The sequence below is a fragment of the Bison bison genome, unplaced genomic scaffold (genome assembly GCF_000754665.1).
Source record: "Bison bison bison isolate TAMUID 2011002044 unplaced genomic scaffold, Bison_UMD1.0 scf7180017864379, whole genome shotgun sequence".
In the NCBI taxonomy this organism is placed as follows: Eukaryota; Metazoa; Chordata; class Mammalia; order Artiodactyla; family Bovidae; genus Bison; species Bison bison.
The window spans coordinates 1,828,545-1,843,953 of NW_011494951.1; the positions used below are offsets into that span (position 1 = coordinate 1,828,545).

Genomic DNA, 15,409 nt, shown 5'->3' on the forward strand with positions numbered 1-15,409 from the left:
GGGAAGAAGGCTGAGCGCTGAAGAATTGATGCTTTTGAACTGTGGTGTTGGAGAAGACTCTTGAGAGTCCCTTGGATTGCAAGGAGATCCAATCAGTCCATTCTGAAGGAGATCAGTCCTGGGTGTTCATTGAAAGGACTGATGCTGAAGCTGAAAATCCAGTACTTTGGCCACCTCATGCGAAGAGTTGACTCATTGGAAAAGACTCTGATGCTGGGAGGGATTGGGGGCAGGAGGAGAAGGGGAGGACAGAGGATGAGATGGCTGGATGGCATCACTGACTCGATGGACGTGAGTCTGAGTGAACTCCGGGAGTTGGTGATGGACAGGGAGGCCTGGCGTGCTGTGATTCATGGGGTCGCAAAGAGTCGGACACGACTGAGTGACTCTGATCTGATCTGATCTGATGTATGTATATATACATACACAAACTACATTTTAAATTAAATAATAGTATATATAAATTTTACGATTTCCCTTTTCACTTAACATATACTATAACGTCTTTTCATCTGAATTTACACTGATTCACCTCATTCTTTTTGAAGACTACACAGTACTCTACTGTGTACGCCCTCACTCCCGGGCCTGATGGTCTCCTCTAAGCTCAGCCCCCCGAGCTGAGAAGGTAAGACTCGGCAGAGGCTGCGAGCCTAGAGCATGAGGCAGAGGCCAGCCACAGGTGAAGGAAGGCCAGCTGACCACCACTTCCTGCTCTCAATATCCAGCTGTCAGCAACATCTCCTTTTATCCAGTAATTACACAGACTAGTCTTTTCTCATTTCAGGTTTCAAAGCTCCCTGGTCACACAGAATTCTGGAAAACATTATCACATGGGCATTCCCACCCGACGCTTCAGTTAGGATCTAACTTCTTTCTGGCAACAGCACATGTGGGACAAACCTAAACATGTGTGAAGCAAGACCAGCGAATTCAGGGAGAGCAGGCGGGGAAGGGCTGCCTTTATCTATCGGTCACTATGCAGGGTTAAAATTGTCCAATTTAAAATACAGCTGGCCAGATAAGAATAAAGATACAATAAGACTTAAATTAAAAACTTCCGGTTAACTGAGTCCTATTTCCAAACATTTATGTCATCGCCACTCCAAGAAAAACATTTCACCAGTATGCTGGCCTTTAACAAATCCTACAAGACCACGGTGAGACAGGAACATCTGCACACTGATGTTAAGAACCTGTTCTTCTAAGAATGCTGGGCCTTAGGCTGTGGGATGAAACCCGAGCACCTCCCCCAGGCGGCTGATACCTTATACAGCGGACGACGAACGTCGATGGGGCAGTTCTGTATGACTTCATCAACAACCTCCGAGATGGACTCCATGAAATCTGGGTTGGCGAACTGAATTTTGTACAAACATAAAAGAAACATTACATACTTCTCTCAATAACTTTTTTTTAAAGTGACTGTAATAAATACAGTATGTACTGTAACTTTTAAAACCATCAGGCTAGAATGACCACGTCAAATATTGGTATGTCAAACGAACCCAAGTGAGTGTGCATGGGGTGACTGATGGTGACACGTCCCGGCGACACGTGTGGGCTCAGTGAGGGGAAAACATCACATAGGAGCCAAGAGCACCCAGCCCTGCGTCAGGAGACACCAGGAGTCCTTCAGTCCAAGACTGTAAGTCACATGTGTGTGATGTTATGGAAACACCGTGAGTAAGAACAAGTGTATCACTTATGAGTATTAATGTCATGTAAAAATTAGCCCAGGATACAAGAGAAAACACAGCCAATGAACGATCACACTGGAAACCTGAGCCAGAAGCCTGGCGGAGGTGCAAGGGGGACGGCTGGAAGGGGTGGCTTTCCAATGAAACAATATGGTAACGGTCACGTCACTGAGTAAACAGTCTTCGATTCAGTTCTGTAAGTCAAATAAGGTAAAGTGTAAAAGAATTCAATTTTAAACATTTGAACTATGCTTTAAAAATCAAGGACACCTTTAATGAACTCAAGAAAGTAACATCCAGGTGCTCACCAGCTGTTCACTGGTCATGGTCAGTTTTGTGTCTGTTTTAAATCTATGATATCAAAGGGCACGAATGAGTGTTAAGACTGTGGTGAGGTGACACTGTGAGCCATCTGCCTGCACGAAAGGTGACACACAGTGGAAACAGGTGGCAGCGTGTAACCTACCTACCAAAAACAAACTGAATTAGAAAAACAAACCAAAATACGAATACAACCCATTTTATTAAATCTTAAAATGTCGTCTCTTCATTACTGTATCTGTAAGAGTTAATAATAACTCTTTGTGACTATAGTTAACACAATGAGGCCTGTAATTCTTAAAGCCTGTCTAACTGATGGAAAGGCTGCTGCTCAGACAGGAGCTCTAACTAATTTTAATTTGCAGCAGGAAACACGGGGTTCAAAACTGGAGTTGGGACAGACCGTCACAAAGAATGGAAAGGTCACATGCCCTCCTACGCCCACACTGATGGCCTGCTGGGGTTAACTAGTTTTCTCGTTACTATGAGAGCAACACCATTCCATTATCTTCTGTTGCTCTTAAAGCATCTTCCTAATCACTTGTTACCTGTTTTTCAACAGAGAGCCAGGTCTAAAAAGGGCAACAGTCAAGCAGGTGCTATAACACACGGTGCTGTAACAGCTGCAGAGGGTACGGCGGGGGGCCGGGGGTCCTCACGGGAAGGCGGCCCGAGGACTGCTGCCTACATACATCAGGGGGCAGCATCGCTCCACCACACACGACGGACTTTGCTCTCAGAAAGCCCGCCTCTTTACCTCCGGGTGAAAGAAAATCTCAGGGCCCAGGAACCTTTCGTAGCCAACATCTATGACGAACTTCTTCTGGTTGATGGCATTGATCCCCGTGTACTGTTTGATCCACTTCCGAGGATCCACGTCGTACTTGGCGAACTCCTTGACTATATCAGGGCAGATGTAGCAGTATTTCTCCTGCAGACACACACACACAGAGAAGTCACCAGAGTCTGCCTCTGACCGAGACCCAGTGACCCCCAGCCCTGGACACCCCGAAACCAGTCCTGCCCGCTCATCACAACTCCAGTGCGGACGCAGTCCGGCCTCACAGACTTTTCATGACTCTGCTCCAGACTATGAGTGAACCTGCTTGCTTTGCAGCTCGGCTATTCATCTCAGCCCTCCCCTGTCATATTCTGCTGCTTATCAGCTGAAGTACTGACAGCATGTACTAGGTATCTTGTCTCCATCTCCTGTCTCCTTATTCCTCGTGGGGCCCCACGCGGCGCCTGCCCAGGCACTCACAGCCGTCCACCCAGACCAGCAGACCTGCACTGCAGCCCCACACTGAACACGGCCAACTTCACCTTGATACTGAACACGGCTGATCACGGGTCGTGAACCTGCTGTGCAGTCTGACACGGCACAGCCACCAGCTCTACAACGTGGACACACAGGACTCACAAGAAAACACACACCCCTGCCCGCTGGAGCACACACTCCAGCACGGAGTCAGGAGAGGAAGCAACGACGTGACAAAGAAGCAGACGACACGGCACGCTACAAGGTGCCAGGCGCCACGGACAAAAGAGGCCAATGGGCAGGACAGAGCGGCCACGCACCGCAGCCTGAGAACCTGCTCCTGGTTTTCACCCAGGCACCAGCACCAGCCTGAGACGTGCCCAGTGTCTCCTTGGCGTCTGGTGATGCTCCCCTGGGGATCTCTGGTCAACCACCTGTCCTGAGAGCTGACCTCAGCAGAGAAGCAGGTGGCTCTTGGTTACCAGATCCTGAAATAAGCTTCCTGTGGGCAACGTAGGCTGTGTTCAACACCAGGCACAGAGCTCATGCTCACCGCACATCTTAGGGCCTCAGGAGTTGGTGATAGACAGGGAGGCCTGGCGTGCTGCAGTCCATGGAGTCGCAAAGAGTCAGACACGACTGAGAGACTGAACTGAACTGAAGGTGGTTTCACGATAATAAGTTTGAAGTGTCCTAGAATCCCTGAAACAGATCCTATTGCCATCCTTGATATACTCTGTCAAATTATAAGCTCCACAACACTGTGCTCGTTAACATCAGAGTGAGTCCGTACGACTGCAAGTCTGTAGACTGCAGACAGAAGTGTGCCGCTGCCCTGGAGGCCTGCTGAGTTCTTAGGGCATCTCAACTGGTCTAAGTGACGGCATGAACACCTCAGTGACGCTGGATGGGGCGCAGCCGTGTCTGCACTAAGCTCTGAACCCCCGCTGCCAGGACCGTGAGTGCCAGGCCCACCAGCCTCAGGCCTGCGGAGACCACCCCTGTGGGGTGTAGGGGCTCCACCACCTTTCCAGGACGCCCCCGCCCCGGTCTCAGGAAGGAGTGAGTGGAGGACTAACCACAGGCCAGGCAGCTGGCTAGAGGGACAGGGGTCTCTCTCAGCCCCACTTCACAGCTGAGCCACAGGCTGTGCGTCCTGAACGCACCAGATCCAGGGTCAGGGTCAGCACCGGGCCCCAGAGGGCCCGCGACAAGGAAAGGCCACCACGGGGACCCGGAAAGCAGCCCCCCAGTCACCGCTCAGGGCTCCGCTCCCCCACGTCCACCCCGAGGGCTGGTCACGTGCATGACAGAGGGGGCGGGGAAGGGACAAGAAGAAAGGCGAAGGGAGGGCAGATGGGGGAGGTTTCAGTCTAAAAGGACGCTTCCGTGACCTTCCCAGGAGAGAGGGTGGATCTGGGGTCGGGCCGGGGCTGCAATTTCAGCTCTGAGGCGCCTCCTCCCTGGAAGCTCCTGTCCTGGACACCCAGGGTAGCGGGGGCCCCTCCTCGCAGAAGCCCCGGCCCCAGAACACCTGTGCTCACCAAGGGCGGGGCGGGGGGAAAAAAGGGAGTGCCCCCTTGCTCCCTTCAAGCCCCTTACTGGGTGCTTAGTTGGGGACAGGCAGGGGAGGCTAAACTCCCTGAGGTTCAGATGCTGTGTGCTCTATGAGAAGGGGAGACGCCCAAGGCCCCGTGTCACCCCCACACTTAAATGCTTCTCCATAAACAAAACCCTTGCTCTTCATCTGTATAATAATCACCCTTGTATTATGAAGACTCTCTTGCATTTTGGCTCTAATAAAAAACAGTAATTTGTCCTGATTTCTAGTGATTTGTCCTGATTTTCAGTTATTTGTCCTGATTTTCAACCTGGAAAGAAAGCTTCTTTAAAAAGGGTCTGTCAGCTGCTAGATACAGAGAAACACAAAGACCAGACTGATGGGCCCGGTCAAGCAGGCACTTTTAGAAAGGCCCTGTAGGACGTTTTTCTTCTCATCTTACTGATTTGATCTTAAAGCCCCTGAAACCTTTCCAGCATGGTCATTACAGTCTAGAAACGACAGGGGGCGGGGTGGGGGGCGCCGATCAATGACCGCACCCTGGAACAGCATTACTCTGAGCTGTAATTCACAGGGCTCAGAACCACACTCTACAGGTGCTGGAAATGCGTCTGAACACTGGCTGACTTCACCAGACCCCTGACATCACTGCTGCTGCTCCCTAAGCTAGAGATGAACTTGGAGGGAGGGGAGGCAGACACGCTCAGCTAACTGAAGTTCTAACCTAATTAGGCTCCTTGAAATGATGCTGGCCTGGGTCCGGTGCTCAACCCCGGCCACCAAGCTGCCCTCATTAACAGCAGGAACCCCCGCAAGCATAAACGGATAGAGACCCACGTTCTCTTGGGGAAGGAGGAGGAAGGAAGATGAAGCGGGGGGCGGGGGGGATGGCAGCAAGGGAACCCTCCAAACACCATTTCTCTCCGGGCAGACCGGCCTGCCCCCGCCTGTCTCTACCTTGATGGCTTTGGCGGTCTCCAGAGACTGCTCCGGGGGGATCCCCGCCTCCCGCTCCCGCAGCAGCTGCTGGATGAAATAGGTGATGTCCCGCCCTGCAATCGGGATGTGCTTGATGCAGCTTCCAATCACGTAGCCTTCTGCCTAGGGAAGGAGGGAAAAGACCAGGGGAGGCCTGTGAGCAAGTCCAGGAGGCACGGGCTCCCGGGCTGAGTCTGCCCTGCCCGCGCAGCACCACGGGGTTTCCCTCAGCCACACTGTCTGCGGAGGGCTCGCTCAGGCCTGGAGCCAAGTGCGGTTCCGTCAGTAGAACCTGATGTTTTCAAGAATGTGAAGAGAAAACCCTGTAAGACAGTTCATTTCCAAAAAGTATGGCTGCCAGTCAGAACAACGGATGAATCCTCCTTTTGTTCCTCTAACGAAAAGGAAAAAGTTTTATTTATAAGTGTTACAGCAACGAGAAGTGGACCTGTCGTGAAAATTCAGCAATCTGGTTAGCAGGCAGGACGCAGATGCCAACAGCCTGGACTCAGTCTGGTTCCACAGGCATGGGCTGAGGGGCCGCGGACGCTGGTGACACGTTTCAGCCTCGGTGCCCTCATGCATAACGTGGGGCACATGGGGCGGATGTTGGTGACACAGCCTTCATGGGTAAGTCCAGCACCCAGCCAGTCCCGGGCAGGTAGTAAGCGCCCAGGAAGTGGTGCCCTCCACCATGCAGTGAGTGGCACTGCTCAGGGATGACTGGTCAGCCCCCCTGAGCGCTCCGCCGCGGGGGACCATGCTGGGAGGGGCTGGGCCGTCCTCCGCCGGTGCCAGCAAGGAGCTGCAGCCTGGCGCCCCCGCCCACTGCCCTGCGAGCACAGCCACCACAGAAGCCAGGCTGGGCGCCTCTAGCTCGCTCCAGGGAGCTGACGGTCAGCGAGGCCAGCTTCCTCGAGTGCAGAAGGGACCCTCAGTCTCCCGTGAAGCCCTGTCTCCTGGGCCACGAGCCCCTGGGACAGAGCGGACAGAGGCGGCTCTGTGTCACAGCGTGTCAGTCCTAACAGCTGTAAGCACAGACGCCATCACCAGTTAAGTTGCAGGAACAAGTCCCTGAGTTCCTCTTGAGGTTTCTTCTGACGTAACTCCATCTAGCAGAGAAGCTGTGGCCTTCCCAAAGAGTCCAAGCCATTTATTAAATATTTTAAGATCGAGATAAAAGATATGAACAAATTATTAAAATAATAAAGATAAACATAAACACTCATAAGAATATGAGCTCTCTCTGACACAAACCACTCACAATTTTTATATTCTATGTCTTGTGTTAGTCACTCTGTCTTTGTAACCCACCAGGCTCCTTTGTCCACAGAATTCTCCAGGCAAGAATACTGGAGTGGGTTGCCATTCCCTTCTCCAGGGGATCTTCCTGACACAGGGATCAAACCCAGGTCTCCCACACTGCAGGCGGATTCTTTACCATCTATGCTTTATATATAACACTTTCTAAAATGAATTCAACCAGTGTTCAATCAGCTTCACTGCAGCATTAAATATATTAAATCGGCCCACAAAACCAACAACAGGAAAATAAATGAGTGATGCTATACCCAGAGGATGGGCTATTATGTAGTAACTATTTTTTACACAGAATATTTAACCATACACTAGGGATAAACCAATATGCAAAATATAAATTTAGGATTACACTGTACAGTCAGAATACAAAATCAGACACAGAATATTCTAATTCTGCTTAAAATATATGCACGTGTGTTTAAGAGCTTAGAAAGATATATAACCAAAAGCATAATGCAGTCCTCTGAGTGGGTACTACAGGTCTTTTTTTTTTTCCCTTCTCTATCTGCCCAAATTTTGTTCAACAAATGTAATTTTTATAATCAGGAAAATACTGGAAATAAGAAACAGATAAAAAGCTGAACAACAGCTTTCTCTGTGGGCCTGAACACCATGTAGAAGTTTTCTTTTCTTCTCCTCAACCAGATGCCAGAGGGAGGCAAAAAGCAGGGCACCGTCCAGACCCAGGTCTGCCCTGTCTCTGAGGGCATGACCTCAACGCGGAGGCCAGCCCTCAGCGGTAAACCTCGAGGGTCTCCAACACTGGTCATGGCCCTCAAGAGTGGGGAGGGCTCAGGGCCCAGCGGAGGGTGCTCTGCCGGCACGGAGAAGGCTCTGCCCTGTCTCTCCTCACCCCCCCGGGGCTCAGGGCACACTGGCAGGGGGGCAGGCGGGAGGAATGTGGCTGTATCCTCCTGACTGTGGACTGTGGACACAGGAACCTTGCCCTGCAGTGAATGCTGGCCTTCCAGGAATTAAAGCTTTAGCATATTAGTATATCACTTCTCAAATGCCTGAAATGAAATGGTGACTATTTTTTCAATTAAAGTAAATGAATTGCTTTTAAAAAAAACCACCAGTTTGCACTTTTAAAAGACACACACACGCACCCATGTATGCAAAAAACACACTTGCAGTATCCATTGATAACTAGTAACAGGGTTGAATCTGAGTCTGGAGGAGGAAGATGAGGAATCAGAGCGGGTCTGACTGTCCACTGTGCGCCCCCTGCAGGCAGCTTCAATTCATCTTTAAAAGAGCAAACCAAATAATGTGCTTCCCTGGTGGCTCAGCTGGTAAAGAATCCGCCTGCAATGCGGGAGACCTGGGCTCGATCCCTGGGTTGGGAAGATCCCCCTTGGAGAAGGGAACAGATAGCCACTCCAGTATTCTGGCCTAGAGAATCCTATGGACTGTGTAGTCCACGGGGTCAACAGCTGGACACGACTGAGTGACTTTCACTTTCAAATAATTAATTTAAATAATCCACTGGACTGAAAGAAAAAACAGATAGTGTTCTCTTGAAGCCTGAATTAAGAAATCACTTCTCTAACACTTTGAAATTTAAAACCAAAAACTGATATTGCAGAGTATTCTGCAGGCCAAAACGAACAATCATCCCTTGAAAGTGAAAATCAGTCATGTCCAACTCTGCAACTCTATGGACTATAGCTCCTCTGTCTGTGGGATTCTCCAAGCAAGAATACTGGAGCGTGGTGCCATTCTATTCTCCAGGGAATCTTTCCAACCCAGGGATCGAACCTCGGTCTCCTGCATTGCAGGCAGATTCTTTACCATCTGAGCCACCAGGGCATCTCCCTTTCTTGGCTCTTAAATAAGAAGCAAGAAGTGATTCCTCTAAAGCAGGAGCTGGGTCAAGCTACCCACCTCTTGTGACACAGCAAAGAGGTCATCCTGAGCTACTGATACCCAAGCGGACAGCTCAGAACGTGAGCCAGGAAAACCCCCTGGTGATGTACCGCGGGATCACGCGGAACCCAGGAGACTCCAAACCACTGCTGACACTCTGACTGCAGGAACCTCCCACTGCAGATCCCAAACTGCCAGCACCACGGACATGGGCCGCTGTCTTCTTTCTCACACTCCTGGGTGTGAAACTCCTGCTACCTTGGCTGAGTACAGCCATGTCCTCTAAAGTGGTGTCTTAACTCCAGAAGGGTGTTTTCCCTTCGTCTCTTCCCTCACCTCTGATCAGGTGAGGCCCACAGAGTGAGGCCCTGAAGATGCCGCTTACCACTGGGATGGCGTGGGTGACCCCGTCCCCACTGTCGATGACGATCCCGGTTAACGTGCGTTCGCCCACCTGGCGCGATGTCCACGAGGCGGCAAGAGCCAGCACTGCCTGCACGGGAGACACGGAGACCATGAGCCTTCGGGGAGACTCTTCCCAAGGCCTTCACCTGAGGGTTCTCAGGTTCAGTCAAGCCTTCTCTTACTCAACAAGTCTGAGTAACTTCTTCCCTTCCCCACCCTCCATCTTCCCCCAAGAATTCAAATCCCAGTCCCATGGGGGACTAACATGCAAATTCTGTAGGCTTCACCTAAGGAGTCAAGCTTTCCGCAAAATAAACCAGAGTCTTGCAAAGAAAAGCTGATAAGAACCACCAGAGGTCATGGCATTTGCTATCTCCCAGATTAATTTTCTATGTAACTCCTCCTCCTCCTTTTTCTTAGAATAGAAGGACCAGAGTATGTAGAAAATACTTTGGGAGATACTTTTTAAAAATTTATTCCCAAAAATCTCAGTTCCTTTATATAGAGTAGCAGATAAATAACAACAACCAAAACCAACAAAAACCCCACATTCAGAACAATTAGCTTCTACAAGCTCATGGAGCCCAAATCCCAAAGGGGGGACCCTCTAGAGAGTTTTGTTCTGTTTTTCAACAGATTCTATAGCATCTTTTCTTTTCTATGATCAGAAGGGAAAGAAGCCAAAAAAGAACCATTGTCTCAAGCCTGTCACCCAAATACCTTAGATGCTCATGTATGTGAAAAGACAAAAGCTGGACAGCTCCATACCAGCAGTAAAAACACAGATCACAGAACATGTTCGTACAGCATTTGAGTTCAAACCCAAATACTGTGTGTGTGTGTATGTGTGTGTGTGTGTGTGTGTGTGGAGGGTGCAGAAAAGGAAGAACACACAGCAGTCTCACAACAGGGGCCTTTAGGATCACCTTCCACTATGAGACAGCGAAGGATATTTAAGAATCATAAAAATCACTCTGCTTTTACCTGAACTGCAATGTAGAGTCCTGGGACATTAAATGATTCAAACATAATTTCTGCGAGATACTCTCGATTTTCTGGTGTATTCAGTGGCGGTTCTGTCTGTAAGAAAACATTCACTGTATGTAGCGTTCACTCAAATTTCATGTCACTACAACAGAATCATAAAAAAGTTACCCTAAAAGCATGATAACTAGGCTGCTGTACCATTTCCTAATTTCACAGGTAGGGCACACTCAGGGAGTACTCTAAAGAAATCAGTACTTTAAGAAATGGTCTTACAGCTCCTAATGTCTTAGGAGCTTTGACACAGCAGAGCAAAGACCTCTCTGAACACTTCTGCTCTTACTAGCCACCCCCAAAACAAGAACCAGACACAGAAAAGGAAACTCTACCTTCGATAATGCAACACCCACACACCCTGAAGCTGAGGAGACCTGCGGCGAGCTGCCAAGGGCAGTAACACCCCCCGCCCCCCGGGACAAGAGAGGACACCAAGAAGGGGAAGGACCGGTGACTCCAGATGGCAGGCCAGCCACGCGAGTCTCCGAGAAGAGCTGAAGCAGGGCGCCCCGGCGTGGAACAAGACCAGTCTGAGCAGAGAAGAGCTGAGAAGCCTCCCTCCCCGAGCCCCAGCTGCTGTGAGAGCACAGGCCACAAGGTCAGATGAGGCAACTTTGCCATCAGCTGCGAGGCAGAAAGACCCACGCAGAAGCAGCTTCGCCCAGACCCTCTTCACCCGCGCCCGGCCCAAACTCACACGCAGAGCTGTCCAGAAGAACTCCCTTCATTCCAAGATGAGGAAAGAACTCAAAGAAACCAGCCAAAGGCCGTATAAAAACACCACACGAGAAAGGGAGGGAAGGCAGAAAAGTAACAAGAAAAACAAACGGCAGACCAAAAAACATTCACCCAGAAAAACAGAAAAAAACGAATCAGGTGAAAATCATGGTAAAGACATTTCAGAAAATTCAAATATCTGTTTTAAAATAACTACCATTATCAAAGAGGAGGAAGTAAACAGGATTACAGAAAAAGAATAAATAAACCTGCTTTTTGTCATTCAGCAGTATGTTGTGAACACTTTTCCATGTCAATAAATATGGATATACATCATATATTTAAGCTGCAAAAAAAAAGAAAGAAAAAATAAATAAATAAAAATTCTCTGGGCCTTTAGGCAAAAAATTCCATGTTACCCTTTGTTATAGACTGAGCTGTGTCTCCCAGAATTCCTACGTTGAAGCCCCAACCCTTGTGTGAACGCATCTGGAGAGGAAGCCTCTAGGGAGGGAAGAGGGGTACATGAGGTCATGGGGGAGCCCTTATTCCACAGGATTAATGTCTTTGCAAGAAAAGGAAGGCAGACCGGACAGCTCTCTTTCACACCCGCACAGAGGGAAGACTGTGGAGGACACGGAGAGGTCAGGAAGGACGGTCTCACCAGACACCAGCCCTGATGGCACCTGGCTACAGACCTGAAGCCTCCAGAACTCTGAGAGAACACTGTGGGATTTTAGCACGCTTAGTCTGAGCAGCCCCTTCATGGATCACACATCTGTCATGGCGAAGGGGCTTGCATAACTCAGTGAAGTGATGAGCCATGCCCGGCAGGTCGACCCAAGATGGATGGGTCATGGTGGAGAGTTCTGACAAAACGTGGTTCATTGGATAAGAAAATGGCAACCTACTCCAGTATTCCTGCCAGGAGAATCTCATGAATAGTACAAAAAGGCAAAAAGATATGGCATCAGAAGATGGACCCCCCCCAGGTCGAAAGGTGTCCAATATGCTACTGGAGAAGAGTGGAGAAATAGATCCAGATACCTTGGCCACATGATGAGAAAAGCTGACTCAGTGGAAAAGACCCTGATGCTGGGAAAGCTTGAGGGCAAGAGGAGAAGGGGAAGACAGAGGATGAGACGGTTGGATGGCATCACCAACTCTGTGGACATGAGTTTAAGCAAACTCCAGGAGATAGTAAAGGACAGGGAAGCCTGGAGAGCTGCAGTCCATGGGGTCGCAAAGAGTCAGACACGACTTAGCAACTGAACAACAACAAATGTTCGAGCACACAGAACAACCCTTAAAGCACAGAAAGTACAGCCGGTCTCAGCCATCAACACTACACAGGTGTGTACCACTGGGTCACTTACAGGGTCCTCAGGGCAGGAAGGTGTGGCCACATTGCTAACCAGTTGTGTTGTAAAAACAAATCTTCCCTGGTGGCTCAGTTGGTAAAGAATCTGCCTGCAATGCGGGAGACCTGGGTTCGATCCCTGGGTTGGAAAGATCCCCTGGGGCAGGGAAAGGTTCCAATATTCTGGCCTGGAGAGTTCCATGGACTGTATAGTCCATGGTGTCGCAAAGAGTCGGACACAACTGAGTGACTTTCCCTTTTCACTTTTAAACATATAAGAACCTGGGAGAATCTCATTCCTATGACGCTTTCCTGAATTAACTATTAGGAGATAAGTTTTAGCCAGACAATCAAAATGCAGAAAGTACAGCCAATGACTCACAGTGAGCAATTAATCCATATAAGATGTAGAAATAAAGATTTTTCTTTTCTGAGAATTATAGCCATAGAACAGAATGTAAACACTGTAAATTAAATCAGCAGAACCAGTATTGAGAGGTATACATGGAAAGGAGGAAAGAATAAAAAGACATTGATAACCTTGTATCATGGAATCAAAAAATAATTGTTTTATTGACAGAGTATCACATATATTAGTATACATAACGTTATAGATGTAAATATTAGAATGTTTAGTGAAAGTGTTAGTCGTGTCCAACTCTTTGCAACCCCATGGACTACAGCCAGGCTCCTCCATCTGTGGAATTCTCGAGGCAGCAATACTGGAGTGGGTAACCAATCCCTTCTCCAGGAGATCTTCCTGACCCAGGGATCGAACCCGGGTCTCCTGTACTGCAGGCAATTCTTTACCCTCTGAGCCACCAGGGAAGCCCAGTGTTTAGTAACAATCAGTCCAAAGCAGGTGACAGAGGAAAGGAAGAGAAGGTGAGAAAATGTGGAAGTGTAACAACTTAGTCACTAAGCACAGGAGGAAGCAGTCACCCCTACAAACGCAAGTAAATACACAAACGTATAGCTACATTAAAAAAAAGTTTTAAATACTGAGTCTTGGGACCAAAAAAGGGAAATACCAGAAAAATTCAAATCTGGATTGTGGATGAGTTAGCAGCATCACATCAATGTTGATTTTCTAGTTTTGATAATTACATTGGGGTTACGACAGATGTTAACAGAGGGAGCTGGAGAAAGAGTATATGGAAGTAATCTGTAAACATTTTTTTAAACTTTCAAGTCTAACATTCTTTCAAAATATTTTAAACTGTACAAATAAAAGTAACTAAAACAATTTTTAAAAATTACTGAATTCTCAGGAAGAACTCACCCAATAAAAATCAAAGAGAAAAATCAAACCTGAGTTTTCAAACATGAACACACAAACAAAACACATAAAAACCAGACACCATAGAGGGCAGCAAAACAGCTGAGCCGAGCCCACACCAGCCCGCCCAGGAGGAGAGCTCTGTGGTTCACGCCCCGCCTTCGATTTTCCTAAGTTTGGAAACTGACTTCCTCTCTCTGCACAATTAGTGCTGACCTCACAGGAGCCTAAACCCAGGCAGCACCTGGCATGTGGTGAGTTATTGTTACCAAAAGCATCAGCAAGGAGCAGTGAGAGACACGCCTACTAGCGACAGTCTCTCGGCTAAGACCAGGAAACAAAATCGCATCACCCTATCCCCGAAAAAAAACCAAAGTGCCTCAGAGAGGCGCTGTTTCTAAGATGGGAAAAAACCCAAATGCCCATCTCTAAGAACTGATGCAACAAACGACCCCACGTCCATAAACACAACCTTCCGCAGCGATTAAAAAGCATGGGCTCTATGGGTGCTGACACGAGACACTCCCTCGAACAAGCTGTCACATGAACACGCCTTCATGTTCTTCTGTGTCAACAACTTCAAAAAAACAAAACAAGGTGTGCAGTGGAGAGGAGTGGGAGCTGCTTCAAGGGCAGAGTGTCAGATAATGAGATGGGAACGTTCCAGAGACCTGTCACAGCACAGGGTGAACACAGGCAGCACGCTGGACTAAACACGAACATACGGATAAAGGGGTACATTTCACACAACGCTTTTCATCACGATTGAGTCTAAAATAAAATGTAAACCTGAGATGTACAGCAGTGTGTACCTCGTCACCACGGCACACACAAGCTCGTGTGCAGTGCCCGTGCCTGGGCACTAAGCCCTCTGCTTGAGACCCAGGAAAGGCGGGTCCTCTCAGGATGCACACCGGGCGGCAGCGCAGAGCCGAGAGGAGGCCCCGAGGACTGGAAGTCCTCTGCACCTTCTGACTCCGTGCTGTGCGCTGTCTCTTCAAACAAGTCAGCGGGCTGTCGACGGGGGCTTTGGTTCAGACTCCTGTCTAGCAACTAAGGCAAAGCTCAAACACAGTGCCCCAAGCAAGTTTTAATTACTGTAATTAGAATCAGTATATTCCCCGGATGGGAGAGAGAAAGCAATCTTAAGGGAGAAATAATAGAGGCATCAAAAGCAGACTGTAAATAAGGGATCTAAAAGTCACCCAACATGTAACTTATTTTAACGTGCCAGCCTCAAGGTGTTGCGATTAAACCTGTTACTTCCTTAAAAACAAACAAACCCACTGCATGGTCAGCACAGCGTCATGGCTGCTATTCTAGACCTCTTTCATCTAAAGCACATGAGTAACAGCTGCAGGTTTCAACAGTGCTGGCTACCAAATATCTCCTTAAAGTGCTTCCTATCAACCTGAAACGGAGAAGGCAATGGCACCCCACTCCAGTACTCTTGCTTGGAAAATCCCATGGATGGAGGAGCTTGTTAGGCTGCAATCCATGGGGTCGCTAAGAGTCGGACACGACTGAGTGACCTCCCTTTCACTTTTCACTTTCATGCATTGGAGAAGGAAATGGCAACCCACTCCAGTGTTCTTGCCTG

General features: G+C 48.7%; 1 protein-coding gene across 6 annotated transcripts in view; it reads right to left on the reverse strand.

Moving 5' to 3' along the window:
* The window catches only part of ACTR3B (ARP3 actin-related protein 3 homolog B (yeast)), a 78,919-nt gene that overhangs the window by 35,276 nt on the left and 28,234 nt on the right, over positions 1 to 15,409 (reverse strand). For 3 of the 6 annotated variants that reach the window (XM_010857216.1, XM_010857214.1, XM_010857215.1), the window contains exons 5-9: positions 10,397 to 10,492; positions 9,393 to 9,500; positions 5,798 to 5,941; positions 2,779 to 2,952; positions 1,268 to 1,360 (exon numbers count right to left, since the gene is read on the reverse strand). In XM_010857216.1, the coding sequence (XP_010855518.1) occupies positions 1,268 to 1,360; positions 2,779 to 2,952; positions 5,798 to 5,941; positions 9,393 to 9,500; positions 10,397 to 10,492 (615 nt within the window). Of the gene's footprint in view, positions 1 to 1,267; positions 1,361 to 2,778; positions 2,953 to 5,797; positions 5,942 to 9,392; positions 9,501 to 10,396; positions 10,493 to 11,150; positions 11,517 to 15,409 lie in introns of all 6 variants that reach the window. The other 3 variants (XM_010857217.1, XM_010857220.1, XM_010857218.1) reach the window with 3 other exon arrangements.